The 27,261-nt window shown below is 34.8% G+C and overlaps 1 protein-coding gene across 4 annotated transcripts in view; it reads right to left on the reverse strand.

The window, feature by feature from the left end:
- Window positions 1–980: 980 nt before the first annotated feature.
- Window positions 981–27,261, reverse strand: part of NCAM2 (neural cell adhesion molecule 2) — a 604,741-nt gene continuing 578,460 nt past the window's right edge. For 3 of the 4 annotated variants that reach the window (XM_051819201.2, XM_070073156.1, XM_051819204.2), the window contains 2 exons: window positions 21,745–21,864; window positions 981–12,753 (listed from right to left, as the gene is read on the reverse strand). In XM_051819201.2, coding sequence (XP_051675161.1) covers window positions 12,642–12,753; window positions 21,745–21,864 — 232 coding nt within the window. In that variant the 3' untranslated portion in view covers window positions 981–12,641. Of the gene's footprint in view, window positions 12,754–21,744; window positions 21,887–27,261 lie in introns of all 4 variants that reach the window. The other variant, XR_011388335.1, reaches the window with a different exon arrangement.

Raw genomic sequence — 27,261 nt, forward strand, 5'->3', positions numbered from 1 at the left:
TGAACCAGAGGATGGAAGACCTTCATCTCTGTCTCTCCCTCTCTCTGTCTGTAACTCTATCTGAAATAAATAGTAACAATCTTTAAAAAAAAGTCATTGAAATCTATATTCTATTAGACACAATGCAATTAACAGTGTGGATTTTTGAAAAATAGTGGAAAGAGGGGAAGGAAAACAAAGTGGGAATGAAATGATTGCTTATCACAAATTATTCATTTGGACATGTTGATTTCCTATTGCTAATCATTCTCTTCAAGATTTTTTCATTTTTAAAGAATGCAACAAAATAATCTTTGAGTTGTTCTCCTTTGCCTAATGAATTTATCAATAAGCCAGCCCAAACTTCCGTGTGTCTGTATACTCTGAATTCATTTTCCTGTGTTTAGCTCCATTAGATTGGGGGGTACTGCACTGACTCTAAATTGATGTTGATGTAATGGAAAGATTATAGTAAAGGCAGAAGAAAATTATGGAAATATTACTTGATCTCAATGGCAATTATTTATGTATCTCATATAACAAAGGGAAGTAATTGAACATTTTTAAACTTTTTTCACTCTGAAGGGAATTATTGTTATGTGTTTTCCTTCATTTAGATTTTCCTCTAATCTATTTTTCTCAGAAATATAATTAACTTTAATAAAATTCCATGTTTTCTGAATTCCGATATACATTCTAGTGGAATGAGGATTTTATTCAGTCTTTTGTGTGTGTGTGATACATTTAGCACCCTGTTTTAAAATAGCCTCAGTATAAATCTTTTGCTTTTGAAGTTTTTTGTTGGGTTTCACATTTTTTCCTGTTCTCCATATGCTATAAGCCGTTTTCTCTTCTTTTTAAAAATTTTTAATATAAAAAGAAGGGATTTTATTCTTTCATAGATACAGTTCTGAAACACTTCCCTCACTCCCTGGATCCCCATCCAATTCTCCCTTCCTCCCTCCCCTCTTTCATCAGTTTTTGCAAAGACATAATTTTAATTCACTTTATATTCACACGTTTAATTTGCCAATAATCATAATATTCAACATGTAAAAAGTAGGAAGACAGCAATTCCACAGGGTTATAAACAAGAGTTAAAAATGACAATCATATCCCAAAATGGCTATTTCATTCTTATATATTTTTTGAGATTCTTTTCCTTACAGTTAGGAAAATTCATTCCTTTAATTTAAGAGTGTTGAATTACAAAATATAACTTTTGCTAGTATGATTCATCTCAGTTACATCTTAAAGTGTATTAACATGATTTGAAACTACAAAGCAAATATTTAATTGAGTGTTCAGTAGATAAAATAAATGAAAGCATTTAAAAGAATTTTTGAGGATAAATAAAGTGTTATTTAAAAACAAAGAAAGTTCATGTTCCTGTTAATGTGCACCCTTGAGAGGCAATGGGTGATAGCTTAAGTCTTGGTTTCCTACCACCCATGAGGGGAACTTTAGTTGAGTTCTCTGCTTTGGCTTGACCCAGCCTGGACGCTGTGGATATTTGGCTACTTGGACACTGAACAACCAGATTGGAGCAGTCTTTTCCTTTCTCTCTCTCTCTCTCTCTCTCTCTCTCTCTCTCTTTCTTTCTGTGTGTGTGTGTGTGTGTGTGTGGTGTTCTCTCTTTCTCTCTCCCACCCCTGCCTCTCTCTCTCTTTGCCTTTCCAATAAATGGATGCTTTTTTTTTTGTCTTAATGGAGAACACTGATTGAAAACTGTATAGCTTTTTTACTTTCAACATGCCATAGCTCACACAGAGTCCCTGAACACATCACTAGCGGGACAGGCTGCCAAGATGTAAATGGATTGGTGGGAGCTCTGCAGGAAATTAGTGGATATGCTTTCTGTGGAGAATAGAAGAAAACAATAAGAAATTGATCAAAATTTCATCTACATTTTTCTCATTCTATACTGACAATTCCAAATCGTATTAGTAATAAGATATTCCTCCAAGACAGCACAGAATTTTTGTGCGGGCAGTTGCCCTTGACAGGTCACTGAATGGTGAAGAATGGAAGCTGTCACATGTACCAACAGTTTGTTGTATCGTAGGATGAAGTGCACTCTAGTGGTCACTGTGATTTCTTTCTCCTTTCCACTCTCCAGGGTGTGAGTTGAAGAAAAAGAGCTGCATTCCCCCAGGGTTACTGGAATGGATATCATAGTATTCAGTTTTCTTAAAGATGTAATGAACATAATCCAAAGGAAAGCTGGAACATGGAGAAATTTGTTCCATATAATTTTTAAGGAAATACTTTTTAAATGATTATTTCTTAACTTATTACTAAGAGAGATGGAGAGAGTTTATTTAAAAAGGTTGAAAAAACTGTTTGAATCTTTGCTGAGGTGGCTTTGTAAGTTTCTGCAGTGTAGCAAATCCAAATATGCCTAAATTGGCTTAGATTTTGGTTTTTCTCATTCTCCATTTGTTTTAACCATTTCCAGATATTCAAATATTCTTATTTAAAATATTTATGTTGTATTTATTTGAGTGAGAGAGAGAGAGAGAGAGAATTCTACCCACTAGTTCATTCCCCAAAATGCCCACATCTGCAGAAGTTGAGTCAGGCTGAAAGCAGGAGCCCGCAACTTCATCATTAATGTCTCTTTTGTAGGTGGCAGGGATCCAATTATTGAGATAGCACATGCTGACTTCCAGTGTGCACATCTGGGCAGAGTTAGGACTAGACCTATATATTCCAATGTGGGATGCATCCTGAGCAGTGTCTTAACTACTGTGCCAAATAACCCACCCATCGATGTCATATATATAGGTTCAGGAGTAATAGCTTTAAAAACTGAATCTTTTGAGATTTTACTTTAATTAAAAAGCAATCTCTACTTGCAATATCTTCATCAAGGTACAATCATCATGGATCTTAAAGGACAGAGATCATCGATTTGTAGTGTGTGAATGTAAATAATAACAAATATTAATTTAATAGTTCACATTATTTAAAGGCTACCTAAATTCTAACATTTTCCAGCACAAGTGTTCTAAGAGTGTTGAAAGGAATATATACATTGATCTTGTTAAAAGGCATACATTTGGTGTAAAGAAAATCCAGACTTTCCAATTTTTGTCTTTATTTTCTTTATTTGAGAGTGTAGATACACAAACATGGAGACAGAAAGAGAGAGAGAGACCCAATCTGCTGATTTATTTCCAAAATGCCTGCAACAGCTAGGACTAGCCAACCCTGACAGCCACCCAGGAACTCATCCCATGTCTCCTATGCGGTTGGCATGGACCCTAGTATTTGAGCCATCACCTGGTGCTTCCCACAGCAGGCATGAGTAGGAAGCAGGGATCTCTTGATATCTAAATTACTCCCCATTTTCATTGATTTCATCTATTGATTCTCAAACACAGGCACTTTGAAAAGGAATGCAGGCATCCTAAGCAGCATCTTAACCCTAAATATTTTTATTTATGACAACTATGTTTGTTTTTTTTTCTCAAAAGACTCCAGAGAATTTTTTTTTTAATTTGACAGATAGAGTTAGATCGTGAGAGAGAGAGACAAAAAGTCTTTCTTCCATTGGTTCATCCCCCAAATGGCAGCTACGGCCGGCGCTGCACCGATCCGGAGCCAGGAGCCAGGTGCTTCCTCCTGGTCTGCCTCTCATTCTACCTTTCAAATAAATAAATAAATTTTTAAATAAAATACACAACTGCCCCAAGAGTGGTTGTACCAATAACAGAAACATCATTTCCTCAGGAAGTCAGAGGTTTACCACATAGTATCACTGTACTTGTGATACAACTCGATCAACAACTTGATCTGCCATGCAGGTGCAGGAACCAAGCACTTGGGCCATCCTCCACTCCCTTCCGGGGCCACAGCAGAGAGCGGGACTGGAAGAGGAGTAACTGGGACTAGAACCCGGTTCCCATATGGGATGCTGGCGCCACAGGCGGAGGATTAGCCAAGTGAGCCACTTCCTAGAGAATTTTTGAAACTATCTGTTTCAATGTGTCAATATCAGAGTCATGGCTTGAACGTAGTAAACATAAAGAGGGACTGACTTTCACATTATTATATCATCTCATTCCAATAGAAATCCATGATCTTAGAAATGCTCTGTACTAATATGGTAATCACTAGCACATATTACTATTTAGCACGTGGAATGTGACTAATATAGCTAACAAACTAGATTTTTAATTATGCTACTTTAATTAACTTAAATTTAAATTGCTAGAGGAAACTAGTTGCTATCATATTATATATTGCAGTACATGATGATGCATTTAAATATATTAACTGTTTAAGATGTGTTTCTTATTATTTAAAAATACTGTGAAAACTACTATTTTACTTTTATATCTTAGCTGCTGAGATAGTATCAGTATACCCTGAATTTCCAGTAGCTTAACAAAGCCAATTTTGATCTCTCTCTTTGTAAATACAGCACTACCTTGTAGATGTGCTCCGTAGGTGGTTATGTTTCAGTCTTTTATTCAGGGCTACTAAAGCAAAATATCAAAAACTGTGTACAATATAAACAACAGATATTTATTTTCGTGGTTCTGGAGGACACTGGAACATCCAAGATCAAGGTGCCGAAACAGCTGGTGTTTGCTGAACCTTATTTCCTCATTCATGGGTAATGGCTTTTTGCTGTACCCTCATTTGGTAGAAAGGATGAGGGTTTTGTACTGGATCTCTTTTATACCAACTCTAAGCCTGTTGGTGAGGATTCTTCTCTCATGAGTCATTCACTTCCCAAATTTCCACTTCCTAAAGCTATATCCTTGGGGATTTGGATTTCAACATATGAATTTTGGAGGGACTCAAAGATTCATAACATAGATCAGGATACAGAAAGACCACTTTCATTTTGTAGTTCTGATTATTCATTTCATGGTCTCAGGGGCTGCAGCTTCAATGAAAGAGAAGATGTGAAGAACAAGGGCACTTGTAAAAAATTGCTGCTGAAGTAAAACAGGCACTTCTCTTAATAGTCCCTTGGTCAGGATCGTCAGAAACCCCTAAGGAATTTCCACGGTGGCTGGCAAGTTTTTCCAGAGACCATAATGTACAGATTGCTGAATTGGTAACTGTTGAGATCACTTTGGATCCTTGCTTACAAATAAGATGTCATTTTTCTCTCTTTAGCCAATATCTCCAAGTAAAAAGGAAATTGCAACTTCCTTACCAAACTTTCCATTTTAAAATGACTCTTCCAAGATAGTATACAACTGATGACACAGAATATAAATTTTTGGGCCAATTTTAGTAATTATCCTTAGTTCTTTATATCTTAATCTTCCAAAGTCAGTTTTAGGTATTAATCATGACTGTGAAGATTAAAAGGAAGTTGGAAATATAAGAAATTGGGGGTGGAGGGATGTTGATAGGAAACAAATCATGAAGTTAACCTTTTGCTCCCTAACAGAGATAGACAAAAATAATATAAATATCTGCCTTTTATAGACTAATTAAAGGTGACCATAAGTTCTGATTGATAAAGCTGAAGTTTTTCTAGTATAATTACCACTCACCCTAATCAAAATATATATGTATAAATATTCCTTCTGGAAGATATGTTAGCCTGAAAAGCTAAGATATACACACGAAAGTTTTTTTTTTTTTTCAAAGAATATATGCCAAAGATAAGGACAGGCACAAAATACTTCACATAAAGAAAAAATGTTGTTTATGTTTTGAGGATATTCTAACCTGAATACTGTAAATTTATTCCAGAACAATCCAGAAATTTCATTTTTTAGGCTGTAAATGATATCAATACAGAAGTACTCACTCATTGCCAATGGGACAAGTAAAGATAATTTATATTAGGCTATGGTTTGGGTTAAATAAATAGAAGAAATTTTAAAGTATTAATGGAATCACCAGATAATTCTGCAAATTATGCCAGGGACTTATACCTAGTCTCTTTCTCATGTAATATTTTCCATTTCACTCTAACTGCCCATTTAGTAACTATAAAATAGGGGGCAAATCAGCATTTAATACACAAATAACATCTTTAGTCCTTCATAACAAATTTAATGTTATTTTATTATATATGTGTATGTACTTTGTAGAATTTGTAAAGCTTATATTGAAATTTATTCTTTGTGAAAAGTTGGCATTTAGTATTACCATTATTTTCAGTTTAAGCATGGCTAGTTTATAAAGAATAAAATATCTTATAAAGAAGAAAACATCTTCTAAATCCTTGCAAGGAATGATTAGTTTATCTCTTTTTATAATCCAAGGAATCCTACAAGAAGATAAAACGTAATAATAATGAAATAATGACATAAAATTCCAACATAAAGAAAAAGTTACCATTTTGTTACTCAAAATGTGTTTATCATGTCTCTTCTACTATTTTTAAACCATTATTTATTTTTTATTGTTATTTGTGTTGATAAATATGGTTGCAAAATTACTTGGGTTTTGAATGTACTGTTTCAACCTATTTTCCCTCTAACTCTTATTATTTTATAGGTACATAATTTTTTAAAACATGAATTTTTGAGAAATTCATATAATATATTATTGCATAACTGTCTATATTTAGCAGGATTATTGACATTTAGAAGTTGATGAATAAATATTCAAAGAGTGGGAAAAAGTGTGTCTCCAACATAATGGATCCAACATAATGGTTCAGAAATTTCGGTGTCCAAGTATCACAATAAGTGTTATTAAAACACAAGTGGTGGGGCTGGCGCTGTGGCACAGCAGTGTCAGCATCCCATATGGGTAGCAGTTCTAGTCCTGGCTGTTCCTCTTCCCACCCAGCTCTCTGCTGTGCCCTGGAAAAGCAGTAGAAGGTGGCCCAAATACTTGGGACCCTGCACCCACGTGAGAGGCCCCATGAAAGTTCCCGGCTCCTGGCTTAGAAATGGCTCAGCTCCACAGCTGTGGCCATTTAGGGGGTGAACCAGACATGATTTCTCTCTGTCTCTTCCTCTCACTGTAGTTAACTTTACCTCTCAAATAAATAAATAAAATCTATTAAAAATAAAAACAGTTGGCAAGGCCCTCTTGTAGATTCTTCAAGAGGTCTTGGGTGGTCTTGGGTGGTATCCAGACATTTACATTTCTAATATCTCCTAGGGGATACTGCTGCTGTTGGTGTAGTGCACAAATTTTAAGATCTATTGCTCCACCCATCTACCCCATTTATTCATTAGATTCTGTGAGTTGGGTACAGTGTGGAAGCCAACACAGATTGTGAGTGAGGGTGACGCTATCTGGCAGAAAGTATTTTATTATTTTGAATACTTCACAATATTGTTAGAAATTTTCTAAAAACTGAAAGTATTTCTCAAGTCATAAGTTCACCCATTGCAGATATTATTCAAAATAAACATAAAATGCAACACTTTATTAAAGTAAAAGTATCTTTACTATTAATATACAAATGGTGAAGAGTGACAATTTTGATATACTGTAAGCCATACTTTCAATGTCTCTCATAAATACAAAACTTCAACATTTGCAGTATAATTTTTACAGTTTAGACATATATATACAGCATTTCATAGGGACATATTCTATTGAAATAATAAGAAAACTTTTTAGTAGCTAACTTAGGAATATAAAATTTGAATGGTATATATAAGTTAAAGAAAATAAAAGATAGTATGTTTTTGTTGTATTCTGAACACAGTAGAATTCATATGCCAAAAACAAAATAAAAATGTTTTTAAATATTCATTTCTAACAAGTTCACAAGTTTTGAACAAGATTAGAGGCAAACACTAAACCACGTACATTTCTTTCAGAGGTGGAACAAATATGCTTGTTCATAACAGTACATTTATTACATAGCATCCAGGTTTGTAAAGTTGAATGATGGGTTCAATCTCTATTTACTTTCTCCTCAGGATTTCGTGAGTTTTTTTTTTTTTTTTTCCTTTGGAATAGTTTTTAGTTGGCCTTAAATTTCATTTGAGCCATGTCCCTACTCCCTGGTTCAGCACACTCACAGTCTGTTCTTTCTAACCTATTTCAAATGTCTGAGTTCAGTTTGCCTTTCTGGATCCTTCCATTTTTATTCCTCTACTGTCCTATGTCTGATGCTGATTTGAAATGCCCCAACATAGCTTTGCTTGTTATTCTCCATAGATGTCTAAAATCAGATGCCAACATTTGCTTGGCATTGTGTGATGCCAATGACATGCTTTAATTTCAAAAAAATAAAACAGAAGTTGCAATATTTAAATTTATATGAGTAATTTTTATAAGAATGACAAACAATGTATGATAAGAATCCTGAAAACTGTAAAAATGCTGAATTTAACGTGGCAATACTAACAATTTTTCGGTGAAATCCTATGTGGAATATCTCACTATACTTCTAAGAATATCCAGTGTCTTATCAAATAAATATTTACCATTATATATAATATAAAAGTCTTTGACTTTTATTTAAAGGGAAATAAAATATTAGCATTCTTTTATAATGTTGTTAAATAGCTGCATCTTCATGAGTAAGTGCAATTTTTAAAGAAGGAAGGGTGGAACCTGGAAGAAAATTATATCTGTTCAATAACTCTTATGTTTAAGTCTCTTTATACTTTTCTCACACATATAATTGTTTCATCTCAAAACATCATTAAACCCATGAGTAGAATACTCCCTTGAAAGATTCCATTTTGGGATTAAAATATTTCATTTCTGTGGCCTTCCAGAATTTAATTTTAGCATATAACAATACATTCATATGTAATTTCACTGGAGAGACTATTGTGAGAATGTTTCAAAGGGTTAATAAGAAGATGCAAGTCTTTTCTCGTTGAAGATAAATAGTCTTATCAATCTCATTTAAAAATATTTTCATATATTAATAAAGTTTCTTGAACAAACACTCTGGAAATAAAAAAGAACTGTGTGAGGGCCTCAGGTTGAACATTTATATTATTTTCCAGGAAAAAGAGCATTGCAAATTTAATAAATATTTGTGATATTCCAGTATTTCCTAAATTAATAGAGAATAACATTAAAATCACTTCATCTGTAGACATTTGCATTAGTGATATCTCGTCATCAAAAATTTAAAAAATGACTTAGAATTCCAAATCAAAGTAACACCACAGTAATTTGCCCTAGTTTTGTAAGTCAACTGCAGTCTTTGTATTCCAATAATATCTCAACTAATTTATTGTATAGAAAAACAATACAAAACAAATTAAAGAATATCTTATGTGTTATAAAGAACTTTTTTGTCATGAGTGAAAAAAGTGTACCGTATAATTTGTTATATTTGAGTTTATAGTCAAGGTAAATTAGTTTGAATTGAGCTTATTTATTGAATGTAAATAAAACAGTTTCTTTTGAGTGTCACAGATATGAGCAAAACATCAGGAAACATGGCAGTTGTGGTTTTTCTTTTTTAATAAAGCAGTGTCATGCTAATTGAAAGGCACAAAGACATTTTAATTATTAAAATATGTGTAAACTAAAGGTATGATTATAAAGTTACAATTAATTGTTGCCACTCAAATAAATAATGTTCTTAAAATATTTCTATTTATATAAATGTTTAATTCAAAACCCTAGATTCATATGAAGTTTATTGGATAAAATAGCCTTTCAAAACTGTTTTTACATACATTAATATTAAAAATAAAGAAAAATTAAGAAGCTTTTCATTAATGTTAGATGTTAGTATCAAGAGAATGCGACATGCCATACCCCCAAAATAGTAGATAAAACTATAGAAATGACTATTATCAATTAACTTCCTTTACAAATCATTATAAAATTGTGGACACATTAATTTCTGCCAATTTTCAAACAAAAATATCTGTTAAAATTCTATTTTTGCTTCCTCTTGCAGGCTGTTGAATATACTCTCGATTATCATTATTTGCCAATAACTTATTACAAAATACCAGTGATTTCAGTGATCTTTGCTTCTTCCTTTAAAATAAGTTGGGATTCAGATTATTTTAACAGTACTTACACTCAGTTATCTCTTTTGCATTTTATACTAATACTTAAGAGTATTCGCTAACAGTTAAAAAATTGATACAATTATGTGGATGTGTTTGTTCTAGAATAAGAATGAAGAACCAGACACAAATTTCAGCCCTACTCATATTTTGCAGTTTTCTGCAGGCCATCTATTTTTTGGAAGCTATTACAAGTAGAGTATTTTGGAGCATTCCACTGCAATAGTTCAAAACAAGTTGACCACATCTTGTCTTGCTAGTTTATGGCATTGATTTCAAGAACAAGAGATGAGGACCACTCAACAACTGAAACAATTCACTTGAAACAGTCTGTCCACAATTAGTCTCCAGAGTATCTATTAATTTCATATCATTACTCCACATGAGTGGCAAGAAACTTAACATCATATATATAAAAGAATTGAGGTCAATTTCTTTACATGGAAAGTCCAAAGAAATGGAAGAAATTTTCAAAATAAGAAAACACAAAAATATTTTGCTCTTTATTATGATATCTCTGCTCCTGCAGTGTAACACAAATACAACAATAGTAAACATGCGAAGTCACTTTCTCAGTCACCCTAATTCTTTCAACTTCATTAGTTTAAAACCATGTGGCCCTATGAAGAAAAAAAAAATAGCTTTCATGGCTATTGCTTCATAGACACTTTACTAATCTCATTAACTTTACACAAACAAACTAATTCAAGTATTTTGACTAGTTTTAGCACATTGGCACAAAACAAACAAAATAAAACTGATCAAAATAAAGCCAAACAAATGACCAGACAAATATAAACAGAACAGCAACAGTCAAATCTGTAGAATCAGTTGGATAACCCAGTTAATAAAAATGGTTAAAGTGGTTTGTTTGTTTACTTTAGACACTACTTAAATTCCTACGTGGGCACAAGATTCTGTTCTTTTTCTTCAGAATATGCCAGGAAAGCTAAAAAGGAGAGAGACTTCTGTATTATAACCCTACAATGTATGGCAACCATACTGTGGAAATTTGATTGCCCGAACATGCAGACATACATATTCTGTCTCCCTGACAGGCAGAAGAGAGATGAAAAGTATAAAATTACTTAATTGGCTCTCCTTGATCGATAGTTTCAAGCACTCTGTAAATAAAGATAATCTTGACTAACATTAACATTTGAATTTAATATTCATCAATTTATCTATAGACAGACACTAACTACCAAAGCAGATTCCTCTGCACTGTTGAAATTGCCTCCAAAGTTCTATTGGAACATATTCCTCAGCCAGTCATTGTTTGAGCTGCAATACTACCCAAAATAGCAAAGGTTATGAATGTGACGGGGCTTAACGAAATCCTTGACTCTCTAAGAAATAATACGCTCCCAATTGGTACGCATGTTTATAATCATAAACACATATTTTATTCCTTAAATAGAATTTAAATTGTGTTTCAATCTTTTACCTCTGGGAGCTTGCATAGCTTGGAAGTTAACAAATATTTTATTCTGGTGTAGGTCCTAACAAGTGTTAGTAGAAAGTCTGTTGAATAGTTAAGGAATTCCTTCAAAGTTGTTTACCAAAGTCTTAAAATAATTCTAGCTACATTATCCAGAATACAAATACAGAGGGCCAATTCAGTTATTTACCATTGACACTGTTATGGCATATTTAAATGTCAAACAATATCTCCTTGACTTTTACCAAACTTGTTTTAATTTAAACTAGCCAAACACAATTTAATTCTGGATCTGTAACATTTAGGAAAATTAGTTCCTAAACAAAGATTATCAAAAATTATGGGCCAAAAATATGTCTGAGCATGTGATTCAAAGTATTTGAACATTAAGGACTTTGATAAATTGCTTTAAAAGAGAATATAATCACATTATAAATATGAGACAATATATTTGTACTATTCCCCATTTTAATTCATTTTATTTGAAGCTGAGGGCAGAAATCAATGTTATCTTCACTTGCAATACATTTACTTTTTGTGTAGTCCATTGAGAATGAATATGGCCTATATAAAGAGACAGAGATTTAGGGAATCTTTCTATATTAATTTTATACTACAAATCTTTCATATGGGTAACAATTTTGATCTGGCACTCAGTCTATCAAAAATCAATGTTGAATATGCACTGTCATCATAACTTGAAAAGTTCTCTGAAGTTTTTCTTGCTTTTTTAATATCTGCTAAAGATGACTGGCTCTTACCAGACCAGGCTCTCTGAAATTTCCTGGATAAAAAGTAAAACCTTTATTATCTGCCTTCATCTTAACCTGAAAGCCATTAATAATCTATTTGCCCAAGATAGGATTCATAAGCATGCAGGGCTTTCTTACACATTTAGCTCATAAAGCTTTTGTTTTGTATAGTTTTTTATTAAACCTCTATTTGTCAGAGAGGTTGAATTATATTTGTTTTCAGTATGTAACACAGTTATAGAGCACTTTATCATTTTATAAGTTGCAGTACTTCAAACAATCAAATTGATACCCAAGAGTTGGTGCCAGTCAAGTCTCTATGTTGAAATTCTTAACAAAATAAACAACCACCACAACAACAATAAAAGGAAATGGACCATGAATAGGAGTATTTGATGATACGTATATGTGTACAGGCTATTCCAAGCTAGAAGTTTCCAAAGAAATTAAGGTCAATGGAATAGTTTTGGTCATACGGTCACTGCAATCCAAATGCTCACTGTAGTGTTGGTCAAACCACTATTCAAGATGTCATTATGCTTTGCTGTCATCTTCTTTAGATTGGATGATATCATTAGAAACTTTAATTTCTATAGTGTCTGCATTTAGTGCTTCTTTTCCATTTTCTTCTTTTAAAGGCAATTTTCTGTAGGAAGATAGAAAAACAATAGGCCTTATTTGAGAAGGCATTTTAGAGAACTATTCTTTAACATTTTTTGTAGAAGAAATATAAAACAATTACTAGAAAAAAATCAAATTTGTTAAATCAATGCCCAATTGACTGAAAAATAAGTTTACAATGAATAAATCAATTATCATTATTCATAGTAAAATTTGAACATAATATGAAAAGATGATTATATTTGTATCTCAAGATGCCTCAATTGTTCTTATAGAATCCTTTGGATTTGAAGACCATTTGTTGATGTTAAAAATTAAAATTGTTTTAGAGAGTAAAATAAATACACTCATTTAACATATTATTTATATCTGGTGAAGATGACCACTGAAAACTATTGCTGTCTCAACAAATTTTTATTTAAAAATGCAAGTAGTCATAACCGCATATAGAATGGTGTGATGAACCCTAATGGGTTCCTTGCTCACTTCATCTATTTTCATTCATATTTCAATCATATTTCCTTTATTATCCAACTTCCTACTCTTGCTTTTTCTTTCATTAATGTTTTTTTTAAAAAACAATTTTGACTAAACTATATTTGCAGCAATAATGATACACTTTTGTATGTATACTGCATGATGTTTTCCTACTCAGGTCTTTCAAGTAAGAACCCTATATAATATGATCTGTTACATAATGAGTAACTAGATGAATTAGCAATATTTTTTGGATCCTAGTGACCATTAACATATTTCCGAACTTTCTGACTTTTTACATATTGCCAGTATGTTTTCTTTGGTCTATTTTCACTATTTTTATATCAGTTTTAAATAATTTCTTAGCATATTCATGAGAATGATTTTCAAGTATTACCTATGAAGCCATTGTAATCTTCATTTATTAAGATATGTTTACGAATCTCACTACAGCACCAATGAATCAATATTTCTAGTTTTTAATACTATTTCCAAATTCAATAGTTTACTATTACATATTATATATGTATATGTAATAGTATATATATGTACAGTATTATATATGTTTATATATGGTTATATAGTATAGTATATATTTTATATATATATATATATGTTTTTGAAGAGTAAATGTACCTAACTTGTGTGTGTGTGTGTGTTTTCACATTAAGAGAATTAAGTTACAGATAATGTTTCAGTTTGCCTCTACCTCTTTAACCTTGATTTTATGAGGAAATCAATGTTGCCATGCTAGTTCTGATATGGGCTAGGGAGGTAGTTAGTTTAAGATCTGTTGACCTGAAGTACCAAGCCATTCCCCACCACCACATGCCATGTGTCAATCAAAATGCCCTCTGTTCCCCAGATGTATGTACTTCATCTAGGAAATACACCATGAACTTATAGACCATAAAGTCCCCATTTCACTCTTGTAGAAGCAGCTATCCTCAACCCTAGCCATGCAACAACCTCATTGAAGAAGCCAACACTGGGAAGCTTTTTTCTCTCTCTCTCTATCCCCCCCCCCTCTGTCTCTCACCCTGACCCCCCATACAGACCAGGCCCGGGGGAGGTGCTGGGGTGGTCTCTCTGCTTCCCTTCCCCATCCTTCTTTCCTTTTGGGCCCATTGCCCACCCTTGTCAGGTATCTACCTGTGTGGGATAACCCAGGTTCATGTGTGTACGTATGTGTGTGTCTGTGTGTATTCCCTTTCTCATCTTTTGAATAAAACTTACCTTATATCTACTAGTACTAAAATGCTTATCTTTGTTCCTGACAAGGACCTGGAATAAGTATCACTATATTCCTAAATCTGTACATATGAAATGCATAAAATATGTATACCTTAACTAAAACTAAAAATATTTACAAAATGTACATATATATATATATATATATATATATACATCTCACTCCCCTACTCCAGTTCCTTTGATATTTACTTGGAATTATTTTTATATTTTCAAATGAGAAGGGAAACAATGTATTTTCTAGATCAAAGTTGTGAAAAGTAACCAATAAAAAGACAGTCGTTGGCAAAAACTAAGGTGATCTGATGCTGGGAATGAAGTTGCAGCTACTTCATATCTACTAGAGCAGGCTTTTTTATTCTTGTTAGAAGTGACACATTCACTGCTCTTCCTTTCTCCTACTTCAAAGTGTTGTAAATATTTTCAGTAAAAAGATTATAAAAACAATGGAACACTTGCAGCTTCAAGGAGTAGAGAAACAGAGTTCTGATAGGAGGTTAGCATTATACTGACCATATCTCTTATACATAGAATATTGTATTGAGTATTTAATGTACCAATATTTTCAACTAAGTATTGGGCAATGTATTCTTGCACTTATAATTTTTCATGATTCACATTACATTAAACTTCTTTAAATATTTTTTTTTAACTTTTATTTAATGCATATAAATTTCCAAAGTACGACTTATGGATTACAATGGCTTTCCCCCCATACCGTCCCTCCCACCCACAACCCTCCCCTTTCCCACTCCCTCTCCCCTTCCATTCACATCAAGATTCATTTTCGATTATCTTAATATACAGAAGATCAGCTTAGTATACATTAAGTATGGATTTCAACAGTTTGCTCCCACACAGAAACATAAAGTGAAAAATAATAGATGATTTTTTAAAATGATGATGAAATCAGAGCAGACCTATTGTCATGTTTAATCCCAGTGAGAGTCAAGTTGGGAATTGATAATTTCTTTTTTTTTTTTTTTTTTTTTTTTTACAGAGGATCAGTTTAGTATGCATTAAGTAAGGATTTCAACAGTTTGCACCCCCATAGAAACACAAAGTGAAATATATTGTTTGAGTACTCGTTATAGCATTAAATCTCAATGTACAGCACATTAAGGATAGAGATCCTACATGAGGAGTAAGTGCACAGTGACTCCTGTTGTTGACTTTACCAATTGACACTCCTGTCTATGGCATCAGTAATCTCCCTATGCTCCAGTCATGAGTTTCCAAGGCTATGGAAGCCCTCTGAGTTCTCCGATTCTTATCTTGTTTAGACAAGCTCATAGTCAAAGTGGAGGTTCTCTCCTCCCTTCAGAGAAAGGTACCTCCTTCTTTGATGGCCTGTTCTTTCCACTGGGATCTCACTCTCAGAGATCTTTTGCCAGAGTGTCTTGGCTTTCCATGCCTGAAATACTCTCATGAGCTTTTCAGCCAGCTCCGAATGCCTTTAGGGCTGATTCTGAGGCCAGAGTGCTATTTAGGACATCTGCCATTCTATGAGTCTGCTGAGATTCTCACTTCCCATGTTGGATCACTCTCCCCTTTATTTACTCCATCAGTTAGCATTAGCAGGTACTAGACTTGTCTATGTGCTCCCTTTGACTCCCAGTCCCTTCACCATGACCAACTGTGAACTGAAACTGATCACCTGGAACAGTGAGATGGCATTGGTACATGCCACCTCGATGGGATTGAATTGGAATCCCCTGGTATGCTTCCAACTCCACCACTTGGGGCAAGTCAGCCTGAGCATGTCCCAAATTATACATCTCTTCCCTCTCCCATTCCCACCACCATGTTAAACAGGGATCACATTTCAGTTAATTTTCAACACTTAAGAATAACTGTGCATCAATTACAGATCTAAACCAGTCATATTAAGTAGAACAGATAAAAAAAACTACTAAGAGGGATAATGTATTTAGTTGTTCATTAACAGTCAGGGCTATGCTGATCAAGCCACCATTTCCCATAGTGTCCACCTCACTCCAACAGGTTTCCCTCTTGGTGTTCAGTCAGTCGTCACCGATCAGGGAGAACATATGGTATTTGTCCCTTTGGGACTGGCTTATTTCACTCAGCATGATGTGTTCCAGATTCCTCCATTTTGTTGCAAATGACTGGATTTCGTTGTTTCTTACTGCGGTATAGTATTCTAAAGAGTACATATCCCATAATTTCTTTATCCAGTCTATCGTTGATGGGCATTTAGGTTGGTTCCAGGTCTTAGCTATTGTGAATTGAGCTGCAATAAACATTAGGGTGCAGACCTCTTTTTTGTTTGCCAATTTAAATTCCTTTGGGTAAATTCCAAGGAGTGGGATGGCTGGGTCGAACGGTAGGGTTATCTTCAGGTTTCTGAGGAATCTCCAGACTGACTTCCATAGTGGCTTGACCAGTTTGCATTCCCACCAACAGTGGGTTAGTGTCCCTTTTTCCCCACATCCTCGCCAGCATCTGTTGTTGGTAGATTTCTGCATGTGAGCCATTCTAACCGGGGTGAGGTGAAACCTCATTGTGGTTTTGATTTGCATTTCCCTGATTGCTAATGACCTTGAACATTTTTTCATGTGCCTGTTGGCCATTTGGATTTCCTCTTTTGAAAAATGTCTATTGAGGTCCTTGGCCCATCTCTTAAGTGGGTTGTTGGTTTTGTTTTTGTGGAGTTTCTTGATCTCTTTGTAGATTCTGGTTATTAACCCTTTGTCTGTTGCATAGTTTGCAAATATTTTTTCCCATTCTGTCGGTTGTCTTTTCACTCTCCTGACTGTTTCTTTTGCAGTACAGAAACTTCTCAATTTGATGCAATCCCAATAGTTGATTTTGGCTTTGACTGCCTGTGCCTCCCGGGTCTTTTTCAGAAATTCTTTGCCTGTGCCAATATCTTGAAGGGTTTCTCCAATGTTCTCTAATAACTTGATGGTGTCAGGTCGTAGATTTAGGTCTTTAATCCATGTGGAGTGGATTTTTGTGTAAGGTGTAAGGTAGGGGTCTCGCTTCATGATTCTGCACTTGGAAATCCAATTTTCCCAGCACCATTTATTGAATAGACTGTCCTTGCTCCAGGAATTAGTTTTAGATCCTTGATCAAATATAAGTTGGCTGTAGATGTTTGGGTTGATTTCTGGTGTTTCAATTCTGTTCCATTGGTCTATCCATCTGTTTCTGTACCAGTACCATGCTGTTTTAATTACAACTGCCCTGTAGTATGTCCTGAAATCTGGTATTGTGATGCCTCCGGCTTTGTTTTTGTTGTACAAGATTGCTTTAGCTATTCGAGGTCTCTTGTGCCTCCATATAAATTTCAGCACCATTTTTTCCAGATCTGAGAAGAATCATACCATGCAGCTTCTCAGACCATAAAGGAATGAAGTTGGAAATTACCAACTCAGGAATCCCTACAGCATACGCAAACACATGGAGATTGAACAACATGCTCCTGAATGAACAATGGGTCATAGAAGAAATCAAAAGAGAAATCAAAAACTTTCTGGAAGTAAATGAGGATAACAGCACAACATACCAAAACTTATGGGACACAGCAAAAGCAGTGTTAAGAGGAAAGTTTATATCAATAGGTGCCTACATCAAGAAATTGGAAAGACACCAAATAGATGAGCTTTCAATTCACCTCAAGGATCTAGAAAACCTACAGCAAATCAGACCCAAATCTAGTAGGAGAAGAGAAATAATTAAAATCAGAGAAGAAATCAACAGGATTGAATCAAGAAAAACATTACAAAAAATCAGCCAAACGAGGAGCTGGTTTTTTGAAAAAATAAACAAAATTGACACCCCATTGGCCCAACTAACGAAAAAAAGAAGAGAAAAGACCCAAATCAATAAAATCAGAGATGAAAAAGGAAATGTAACAACAGACACCACAGAAATAAAAAGAATCATCAGAAATTACTACAAGGACTTGTATGCCAGCAAACAGGGAAACCTATCAGAAATGGATAGATTCCTGGACACATGCAACCTGCCTAAATTGAACCAGGAAGACATCGAAAACCTAAACAGACCCATAACTGAGACAGAAATTGAAACAGTAATAAAGGCCCTCCCAACAAAGAAAAGCCCAGGACCAGATGGATTCACTGCTGAATTCTACCAGACGTTTAAAGAAGAACTAACTCCAATTCTTCTCAAACTATTCAGAACAATCGAAGAAGAGGGAATCCTCCCAAATTCTTTCTATGAAGCCAGCATCACCTTAATTCCTAAGACGGAGAAAGATGCAGCACTGAAAGAGAATTACAGACCAATATCCCTGATGAACATAGATGCAAAAATCCTCAATAAAATTCTCGCCAATAGAATGCAACAACACATCAGAAAGATCATCCACCCAGACCAAGTGGGATTCATCCCTGGTATGCAGGGATGGTTTAATGTGCGCAAGACAATCAATGTGATACACCACATTAACAGACTGCAGAAGAAAAACCATATGATTATCTCAATAGATGCCGAGAAAGCATTTGATAAAATATAACACCCGTTCATGATGAAAACTCTAAGCAAACTGGGTTTGGAAGGAACATTCCTCAATACAATCAAAGCAATCTATGAAAAACCCACAGCCAACATCCTATTGAATGGGGAAAAGTTGGAAGCATTTACACTGAGATCTGGAACCAGACAGGGATGCCCACTCTCACCACTGCTATTCAATATAGTTCTGGAGGTTCTAGCCAGAGCTATTAGGCAAGAAAAAGAAATTAAAGGGATACAAATTGGGAAGGAAGAGCTCAAACTATCCCTCTTTGCAGATGACATGATTCTGTTTTAGAGGACCCAAAGAACTCTACTAAGAGACTATTGGAACTCATAGAAGATTTTGGCAAAGTAGCAGGGTATAAAATCAATGCACAAAAATGAACAGCCTTTGTATACACAGACAATGCCATGGCTGAGGAAGAACTTCTAAGATCAATCCCATTCACAATAGCTACAAAAACAATCAAATACCTTGGAATAAACTTAACCAAAGACGTTAAAGATCTCTACGATGAAAATTACAAAACCTTAAAGAAAGAAATAGAAGAGGATACCAAGAAATGGAAAAATCTTCCATGCTCATGGATTGGAAGAATCAATATCATCAAAATGTCCATTCTCCCAAAAGCAATTTACAGATTCAATGCAATACCAATCAAGATACCAAAGACCTTCTTCTCAGATCTGGAAAAAACTTCTTTAAATATTAATTTTAACTATATTACTTTTGTGTTATATATTACTCTTAGGCAATTGATATCTAGAGTGGTTACTAAATCATATTTTCCCCAAAATATAGCCCAGTTATACACAAGGGCTTTTCATATCTAGTTTCGATACACTCCAGTGTGATGTTATAAATTTCAATGAATAGAAGTTTATTTTGTTGCACATTTTTTTGCTTTATTGAAAAGATTTCTGATTTCTGAAGAGGAGACCATTGAATCTACCTTGTGACTTCTGTCTCATTCTGTCTCAATATGGTTAATTTCACTTGATTTTAGGCAAAAGACCGAGAAGCGACCAATATGGTTAATTTCAACAAAAGATGAAATAATCTTTAAACATAATCAGTAAAAATGATCTGAGAATTTACAGTGAAAATTTTAGCTATAGAGTAGTACTTTGTGTTTTTCTGAATATTAATCATTTCAATCCTCTAGAACAGATGAAAGAGATTTTTGCAAAGCAAACAAAACAAAACAAAACAAAAACATTTCTTTGGTAGTGAGAATGCTTAATTTAGAATAAGAAACCTAAAACAGATTACTCTGCAGAAATAATAGTAGCTAATGAAAAACAATATTTGATATGAAAAACAAGAAATTTTGAAAGACAATAAGGAGTAGAGAAGATTGTGATCATCTTGGTTTTTGATAGTATCATATGTGTTCAGTAGATAACTTCTATTACTGCTTTTACCATTTTATAAATGGCTTTGGTTTGGGCGATTTTTATTCTCATGTGCACAAATCCAGGCACATGTTCATCTTTGCAACTTTATCTGAAATGCCTATTATAGTTTGAATGGAGCTGTGATAGATGTAGAAAGAAATAAGTAACATAGGGCCGGTGCTGTGGCGCAGCGGGTTAATGCCCTGGCCTGAAGTGTCAGGATCCCAAATGGGCGCTGGTTCTAGTCCCGGCTGCTCCTCTTCCAATCCAGCTCTCTGCTATGGCCTGGGAAAACAGTAGAGGATGGCCCAAGTCCTTGGGCCCCTGCACCCACGTGGGAGACCCGGAGGAAGCTGGCTCCTGGCTAAAGATCGGTGCAGCTCCAGCAGTTGCGTTCAATTGGAGAGTGAACCATTTGATGGAAGACCTCTCTCTTTCTTTCTTTCTTTCTTTCTCTCTCTCTCTGCCTCTTCTCCTTCTGTGTAACTCTGACTTTCAAATAAAATAAATGAATATTTGAAAAAAAAGTAAAGAAGTAATATTTTCTTTCTTTTTTTATTTTTTTGGACAGGCAGAGTTAGATAGTGAGAGAGAGAGAGAGAGACAGAGAGAAAGGTCTTCTTTCCGTTGGTTCACCCCCAAATGGCCACCACAGCCGGCACTGCGCTGAACTGAAGCCAGGAGCCAGGTGCTTCCTCCTGGTCTTCCATGTGGGTACAGGGACTCAAGCACTTGGGCCATCCTCCACTGCCCTCCCAGGCCACAGCAGAGAGCTGGACTGGAAGAGGAGCAACCGGGACAGAATCCGGCACCCCAACCGGGACTAGAACCCGGGGTGCCAGCACCGCAGGCTGAGGATTAGCTTAGTGAGCCTCGGCGCCGGCTTAGAAGTAATACTTTCTTCATTGATTAGCAAGCATCACTTACTGCAAACACATTAAGATTATAATTAGTTTAACAGCATTTCCTCCTTTTCTTTATATTTTTCTGTCTTTAATAGTTACATGTGCATATCATAGTCATTTATATTCAAAGTGCTAACACACCTTTATTTCAATGAAAACAAATTATATTTTGAAAGTTTCACTTTCTTGAAGAGTAAAATTAGTGTCAGAAAATTCAGCTCTGTAACATGCCTCTGTCTTCTGATCCTTACATACAGTTACAAATAAGTGAATCAGCAGTGAAAGTGCTCTGACATTAATACAATGTTTTTAAATGAAAGGACTCATTAGAAAGTAGATTTTTGCTATGCACATATACTCTCATTGAAAATATGATTCAATATAAATCATGATAATATTTGAAGTGCATATTAAAATCATCATGTGTTATCACTGTACAAATACTTATTTAAAAATGAGTACATCAAGCCACATACTCAGGTTCTGTTAGTGGTGTGGTTTCATTTGGCTCATTTACTGGGCTTCCATCTTCATGATTAGTAATTCTTTCATCTTCTGTTCTCATCTCCACTATTGGTTCTTTTGATCCATCTTTCCTAGAAAAACAAAGAAAAAAATCTTATCTACGCAATGTAAAAATAGATACATCATTGACCACAGTTTACAATATAATTCTACTTCCTTCCAGTAAATCCAGCATGGTTGGATTGAAAATCCACTGTGGAGCCGGCGCCGTGGCTCAATAGGCTAATCCTCCACCTTGCGGCGCCGGCACACCGGGTTCTAGTCCCGGTTGGGGCGCCGGATTCTGTCCCGGTTGCCCCTCTTCCAGGCCAGCTCTCTGCTATGGCTAGGGAGTGCAGTGGAGGATGGCCCAGGTGCTTGGGCCCTGCACCCCATGGGAGACCAGGAAAAGCACCTGGCTCCTGGCTCCTGCCAGGATCAGCGCGGTGCGCCGGCTGCAGCGGCGGCCATTGGAGGGTGAACCAACGGCAAAGGAAGACCTTTCTCTCTCTGTCTCTCTCTCTCACTGTCCACTCTGCCTGTCAAAAAAAAAAAAAAAAAAAAAAAAAAAAAAAAAAAAAAGAAAATCCACTGTGAAAAATTTTTCCATTTAAATTTATTTTTCCATATCTTTTCACTTAGAAAAAAACACCTGATTTTACCTAGAATTAATTATCTCATCAAGGTTCCTGTTTAGACTGTTCCTGTTTAGACTGTTGCTGCCTGTTCCTAGACAGTGCCTGACACACATGAGGTACTGAACCAATGCTAACTGCCGGTAGTGGCTCAGGAAGGCAAGAGAGATTTATGTTTGGAAATGTATGACTAAAACTTAGAACCTGAACAAAATACTTAAAATGAAAATATCTTCATATATATTTAGAAAAATATTTTATAAAATTATTAATTCCTAAATAAAAGTGTACATGTTCATCCAGCATATGGCATTGTAAACAAACTTCAAACTTTGTTATGAGTTGCAGAAAATATGTGTAAGACATACAGTATCAAATTATAAAGGAACTCATTATATAACTAATAAATAAGAAAAAAATGCAATATACAAAAACATGTCAAGAATATGAACTAATGATTCTAAAAAAATTACTGAAGGAACAAACTCCGATTCAATATGTGCTAGAAAAAATAATGCAAATCTTAAATAATATCCAAATATTATTATAGAACCTGGAACCTGGGGCCAGCTCTGTGGAATATCGGGCAAAGCTGCCGCCTGCAGTACCGGCATCCCATATGGGTATAAGTTCGTATCCCGGGTACTCTACTTCTAATCCAGCTCTCTGCTATGGCCTGGGAAAGAAGACAGCGCAAGTCCTTGAGCCCCTGCACCCTCATGGAAGACCCAGAAGAAGCTCCTGGCTCCCAGCGTTGGATCAGCACAGCTCTGGCTGTTGTGGCTAATTGGGGAGTGAACCAGTGGATGAAAGACCTCTCTCTCTCTTTCTCTCTCTCTCTCTCTCTGCCTCTCCTTCTCTCTCTGGGTAACTCTGACTTTCAAACAAATAAGTAAATCTTAAGAAAAAAAAAAAAAAAACCACCTGGAACCCAGTCACTGCAATGTAAGCTTTGTGTGTCCCGAATGACATAATTTTTGCACCCAATGCCTATCCTTAAACTGATATTTGAAAAACTGTGGAGAAATATGTATGCTCTAATGTTATTGGGAGGGAGAATTAGAATATACTTTTTGTGTAATTTATCAGTGTTTTTAAGTTTGGCTTCCCATTCTCTATCTTAGAATTTACTGCATATTTACAAGAGTTACATGAAAGGATGTCCAAAACAGTATTGTTTAGTATAAAATTTTAAAGCTTTCATCTAAATAATAACAATAAATAGAAAAATATAACTTCTAAGAGTATCAAGTACTAATTAGTAATACAATCAATGACACATTAATTTATGTGTTAAAATGGAAAATTATTGCAGTTACATAAATATCTTTATATATTCTAAGACCTCATTTCTTTAACACTACAGACTATGAAAATTATTTGGAAATACATAAAAATCTTAACATTGATAAATAATGAGGCAAATAGGTTCAATAAAAACATATTTTATTTATACTTTATGTATCTTTTCATTGTTTAATTCTCAAAATAAAAGTATAAATATACATAAATACATATACACAAATAATAGTGTTTTTGTAACTAAAATAGTTAAAAACACTAATGCTATATTGTTGTATTATCTATCAGACAGGGAAATAGAGAGAAATAGAGTGTTTCCACTGCAAAGATTATAAATGTCCAAATGCACTGTGTCTGTCAGATTCTATCCATTCTATAATGAGAGGTTATATTATTCACAATTTAGTAAATACCATCAGAATGTAAGACTTTCAAGGCATCAATATATCAGGGAAGAAATACTAGAAATGATTAGTTCATAAAAGGGAAGAGAAAATGCTATACTGTAGCTTAAAATGTGTATTTTTCTGTTTTATTTCAGAATGAAGAAGGTTAACATAGGATATTTACCTGTAAAGAATTTTACCTAAATGAAATAAAAGGAAATCCCTTCCAAAATGTCAAAGAAATGAAATTGTATATTATGTGTACTTTTTGTATTGACTCCCTTAAATTAGTAATAAGCTTTTAAGTTTCCTCCATGCATTTGCATGGATTGAGAGTTCATTCCTTCTTGATGGTAAATGTTATTCCATTATATAGATGTGCCAACGTTTGTCTATCCATTCATCCACTAAAGGATATCTTGGTGGCTTCTAAATTTTGTGAATTATGACCAAAACTCCTATAAATATTAGTGTACAGACTGTTTTGTGGATGTTTTCAACTCCTTTGGTAAATACTAAGATGCTCAATTGTTGGAAGGAAAATTGACAGCCAGAAAAGAGAACATTTGGCTGTTTAACAAATTGCTAAAATGTTTTCTAAAGTGGCTGAACTACATTACATTTCCAACAGCAACTAATGAGATTTCCTGTGGCTCTACAACCTGTGCCACATTTGGTGGTGTCATTATTCTGGATTTTGACTATTCTAATAGAATTTTAGTCGTATCTTGTTTTAATTTCATTTCATTATGACATATAATGTGAAAAAATTTTCCCTGTGCATATTTCCTTTGTGTAAATCTTTGGTGATGTGACTTTTAATGTCTGCAGCTCATTTTTAAAAAGGAATTCAGTAGTCCATTATGTTATATTCAGTTTTTTGAAATATATATTTTGGATTATATATATTATGTAACATAATGTATGTATTATATTCTTTGGTTAATAATTTTTCTTATTCTGTAGCTTGTCTTTTTCTTTTATTAATAATGTTTTTGTACAGTATAAAATTAATATCAGTGAAGTCCATCTTATTAGTTATTTATTTCAGGGACAGTTCTCTGGTGTTGGATCCAAAAGTCAACACCAAATCCATGATTATCTAGAAATCTGCTATATTAACTTCTGTCTTATAGTTTTACATTGTAGATTAAAATCTATGATGCATTTTAAGTTAAATTTGTGACTAGCATAATGTCTGGGTCTGGGTCTGGATACAATTTTTTTTGCCTCTGAATATTCAATATTTTTTCCTGTACCATTTATTGAAGAGATGAACTTTTCTGCATTTATTTCCTTTGATCAGTCAGTTAAGTATATTCATGGTGGTTCGTATCTGCTTTCATTAGTTTATTAAACTGTTCTTTGGTTGATAGTACACTGTCTTGATTCTGTGGCTTGTAGGAAGTCTTGTAGTTTGATTATGTCTGTCTTCTATTTTTGTTCTTCTGTATCAATATTTTGTTGGCTACTGTAAAATTTTTGTTATTGCCTGTCTACATAAACTTTAGAATCATTTTGTCTGTATCTACAAATAACTTTTTGTGACTTTGATTGGGATTGTACTGAGTCTATCACACATGTTGGGAAGAATCTTTTTTTTTTAATTTATTTGACAGGTAGAGTTATAGACAGTGAAAGAGAGAGACAGAGAGAAAGGTCTTCCTTCCTTTGGTTCACTCCACAGATGGCCGCTACTGGTTGGCTCTGCACGGATCCGAAGCCAGCAGCCAGGTGCTTCCTCTTGGTCTCCCATGCGGGTGCAGGGACCCAAGCACTTGGGCCATCCCCCACTGCCCTCCCGGGCCACAGCAGAGAGCTGGACTGGAAGAGGAGCAACTGGGATTAGAACCGCCACCCATATGGGATGCCAGTGCCACAGGCGGAGGATTAACCAAGTGAGCCATGGCGCCGGACCCGGGAATATTTTTTTTTAAATATATGTGTTTATTTATTTATCATAAAGGCAGACCAACAAGGTATGTTGAGAGAAAGAGAGAGGAGAGAGGAAGCTTCTATCTACTGATTAAACTCTCTGAATGGCTTTACTCCCAGGATCGGCTATGATGAGTAGGGACTAGATTGTCCACCCTAGTTTGCCACAGTAATTTAACCTGCTGCTCAACAACACCAACTCACAAGTGACATCTTGATGATACTGGGTCTTCCTATACAGTAATGTGGAAAAACTCCCTATTTAGTTAGTTATTTGATTTCTTTTAACAGAATTAGATCACAGATTGATTAATTTTCAGTTTTGGGGATGTGCTAATGTAAATATTAATGTGTTTTAGTTAAAATTCTTATTCATCTATTTATAGAGGAAAGTAATTCACTTTTTTAAAAAAATATTTATTTGTTTATTTGAAAGTCAGAGTTACAGAGAGGCAGGGGGAGAGAGAAGGAGAGAGGTCTTCCATCTGATGATTCACTTCCCAGATGGCCCCAATGACCCGACAGAGCCACGCCGAGCCGAAGCCAGCAGTCAGGAGCTTCCTCGGGGTCTCCTACGTGGGAGCCAGGATCCAAGGACCTGGGCCATCTTCTATGGCTTTCCCAGGCCATAGCAGAGAGCTGGTTTGGAAGTGGAGCAGCCAGGACTCCCACCGTCGCCTATATGGGATGCCGGTGCTGCAGATAGCAGCTGGACCCACTATGCCACAGCGCTGGCCCTGTGATTCACTTTTGCATATAGATCTTGTAAGATACAACATTGTTACAGTCATTTCTTATTTCAAGAATTGTTTTTTTAATTTCTTCAAATTTTCTACATAGGCCATCAGGTTGTTTGTTTATAAATACAGGTACCTTTTATTTCCTTTACTTGCCCTATTCTATCACTTAGTTTCCTTAAGGCTTCAAAAGGAATGATTAGAAAAGACATGCTTGCCTTGTAGTTTATCACTACATATTAAGTATTATACTAGCTATAGGGTTCTTTTTAACTCTATATTTAAGAGGTATGTTGGTACTTTATTTTCCTGTAATGTCTTGACTGGTTTTGAAATTTGGCCTCTTAGAATGAATTAAGAATTATTCTGTTCATTTCTATCTTCTGAAGCCAGTTTTAGACAATGAATATAATTTCTTCCTTTTTAGAAAGTATTTATTTATTTATTTGAAAGGCAGTGTTACAAGTGGCAGAGGCAGAGAGAGAGAGAGAGAG

This window comes from Oryctolagus cuniculus, chromosome 4 (assembly GCF_964237555.1).
Source record: "Oryctolagus cuniculus chromosome 4, mOryCun1.1, whole genome shotgun sequence".
NCBI classification, from domain to species: Eukaryota; Metazoa; Chordata; class Mammalia; order Lagomorpha; family Leporidae; genus Oryctolagus; species Oryctolagus cuniculus.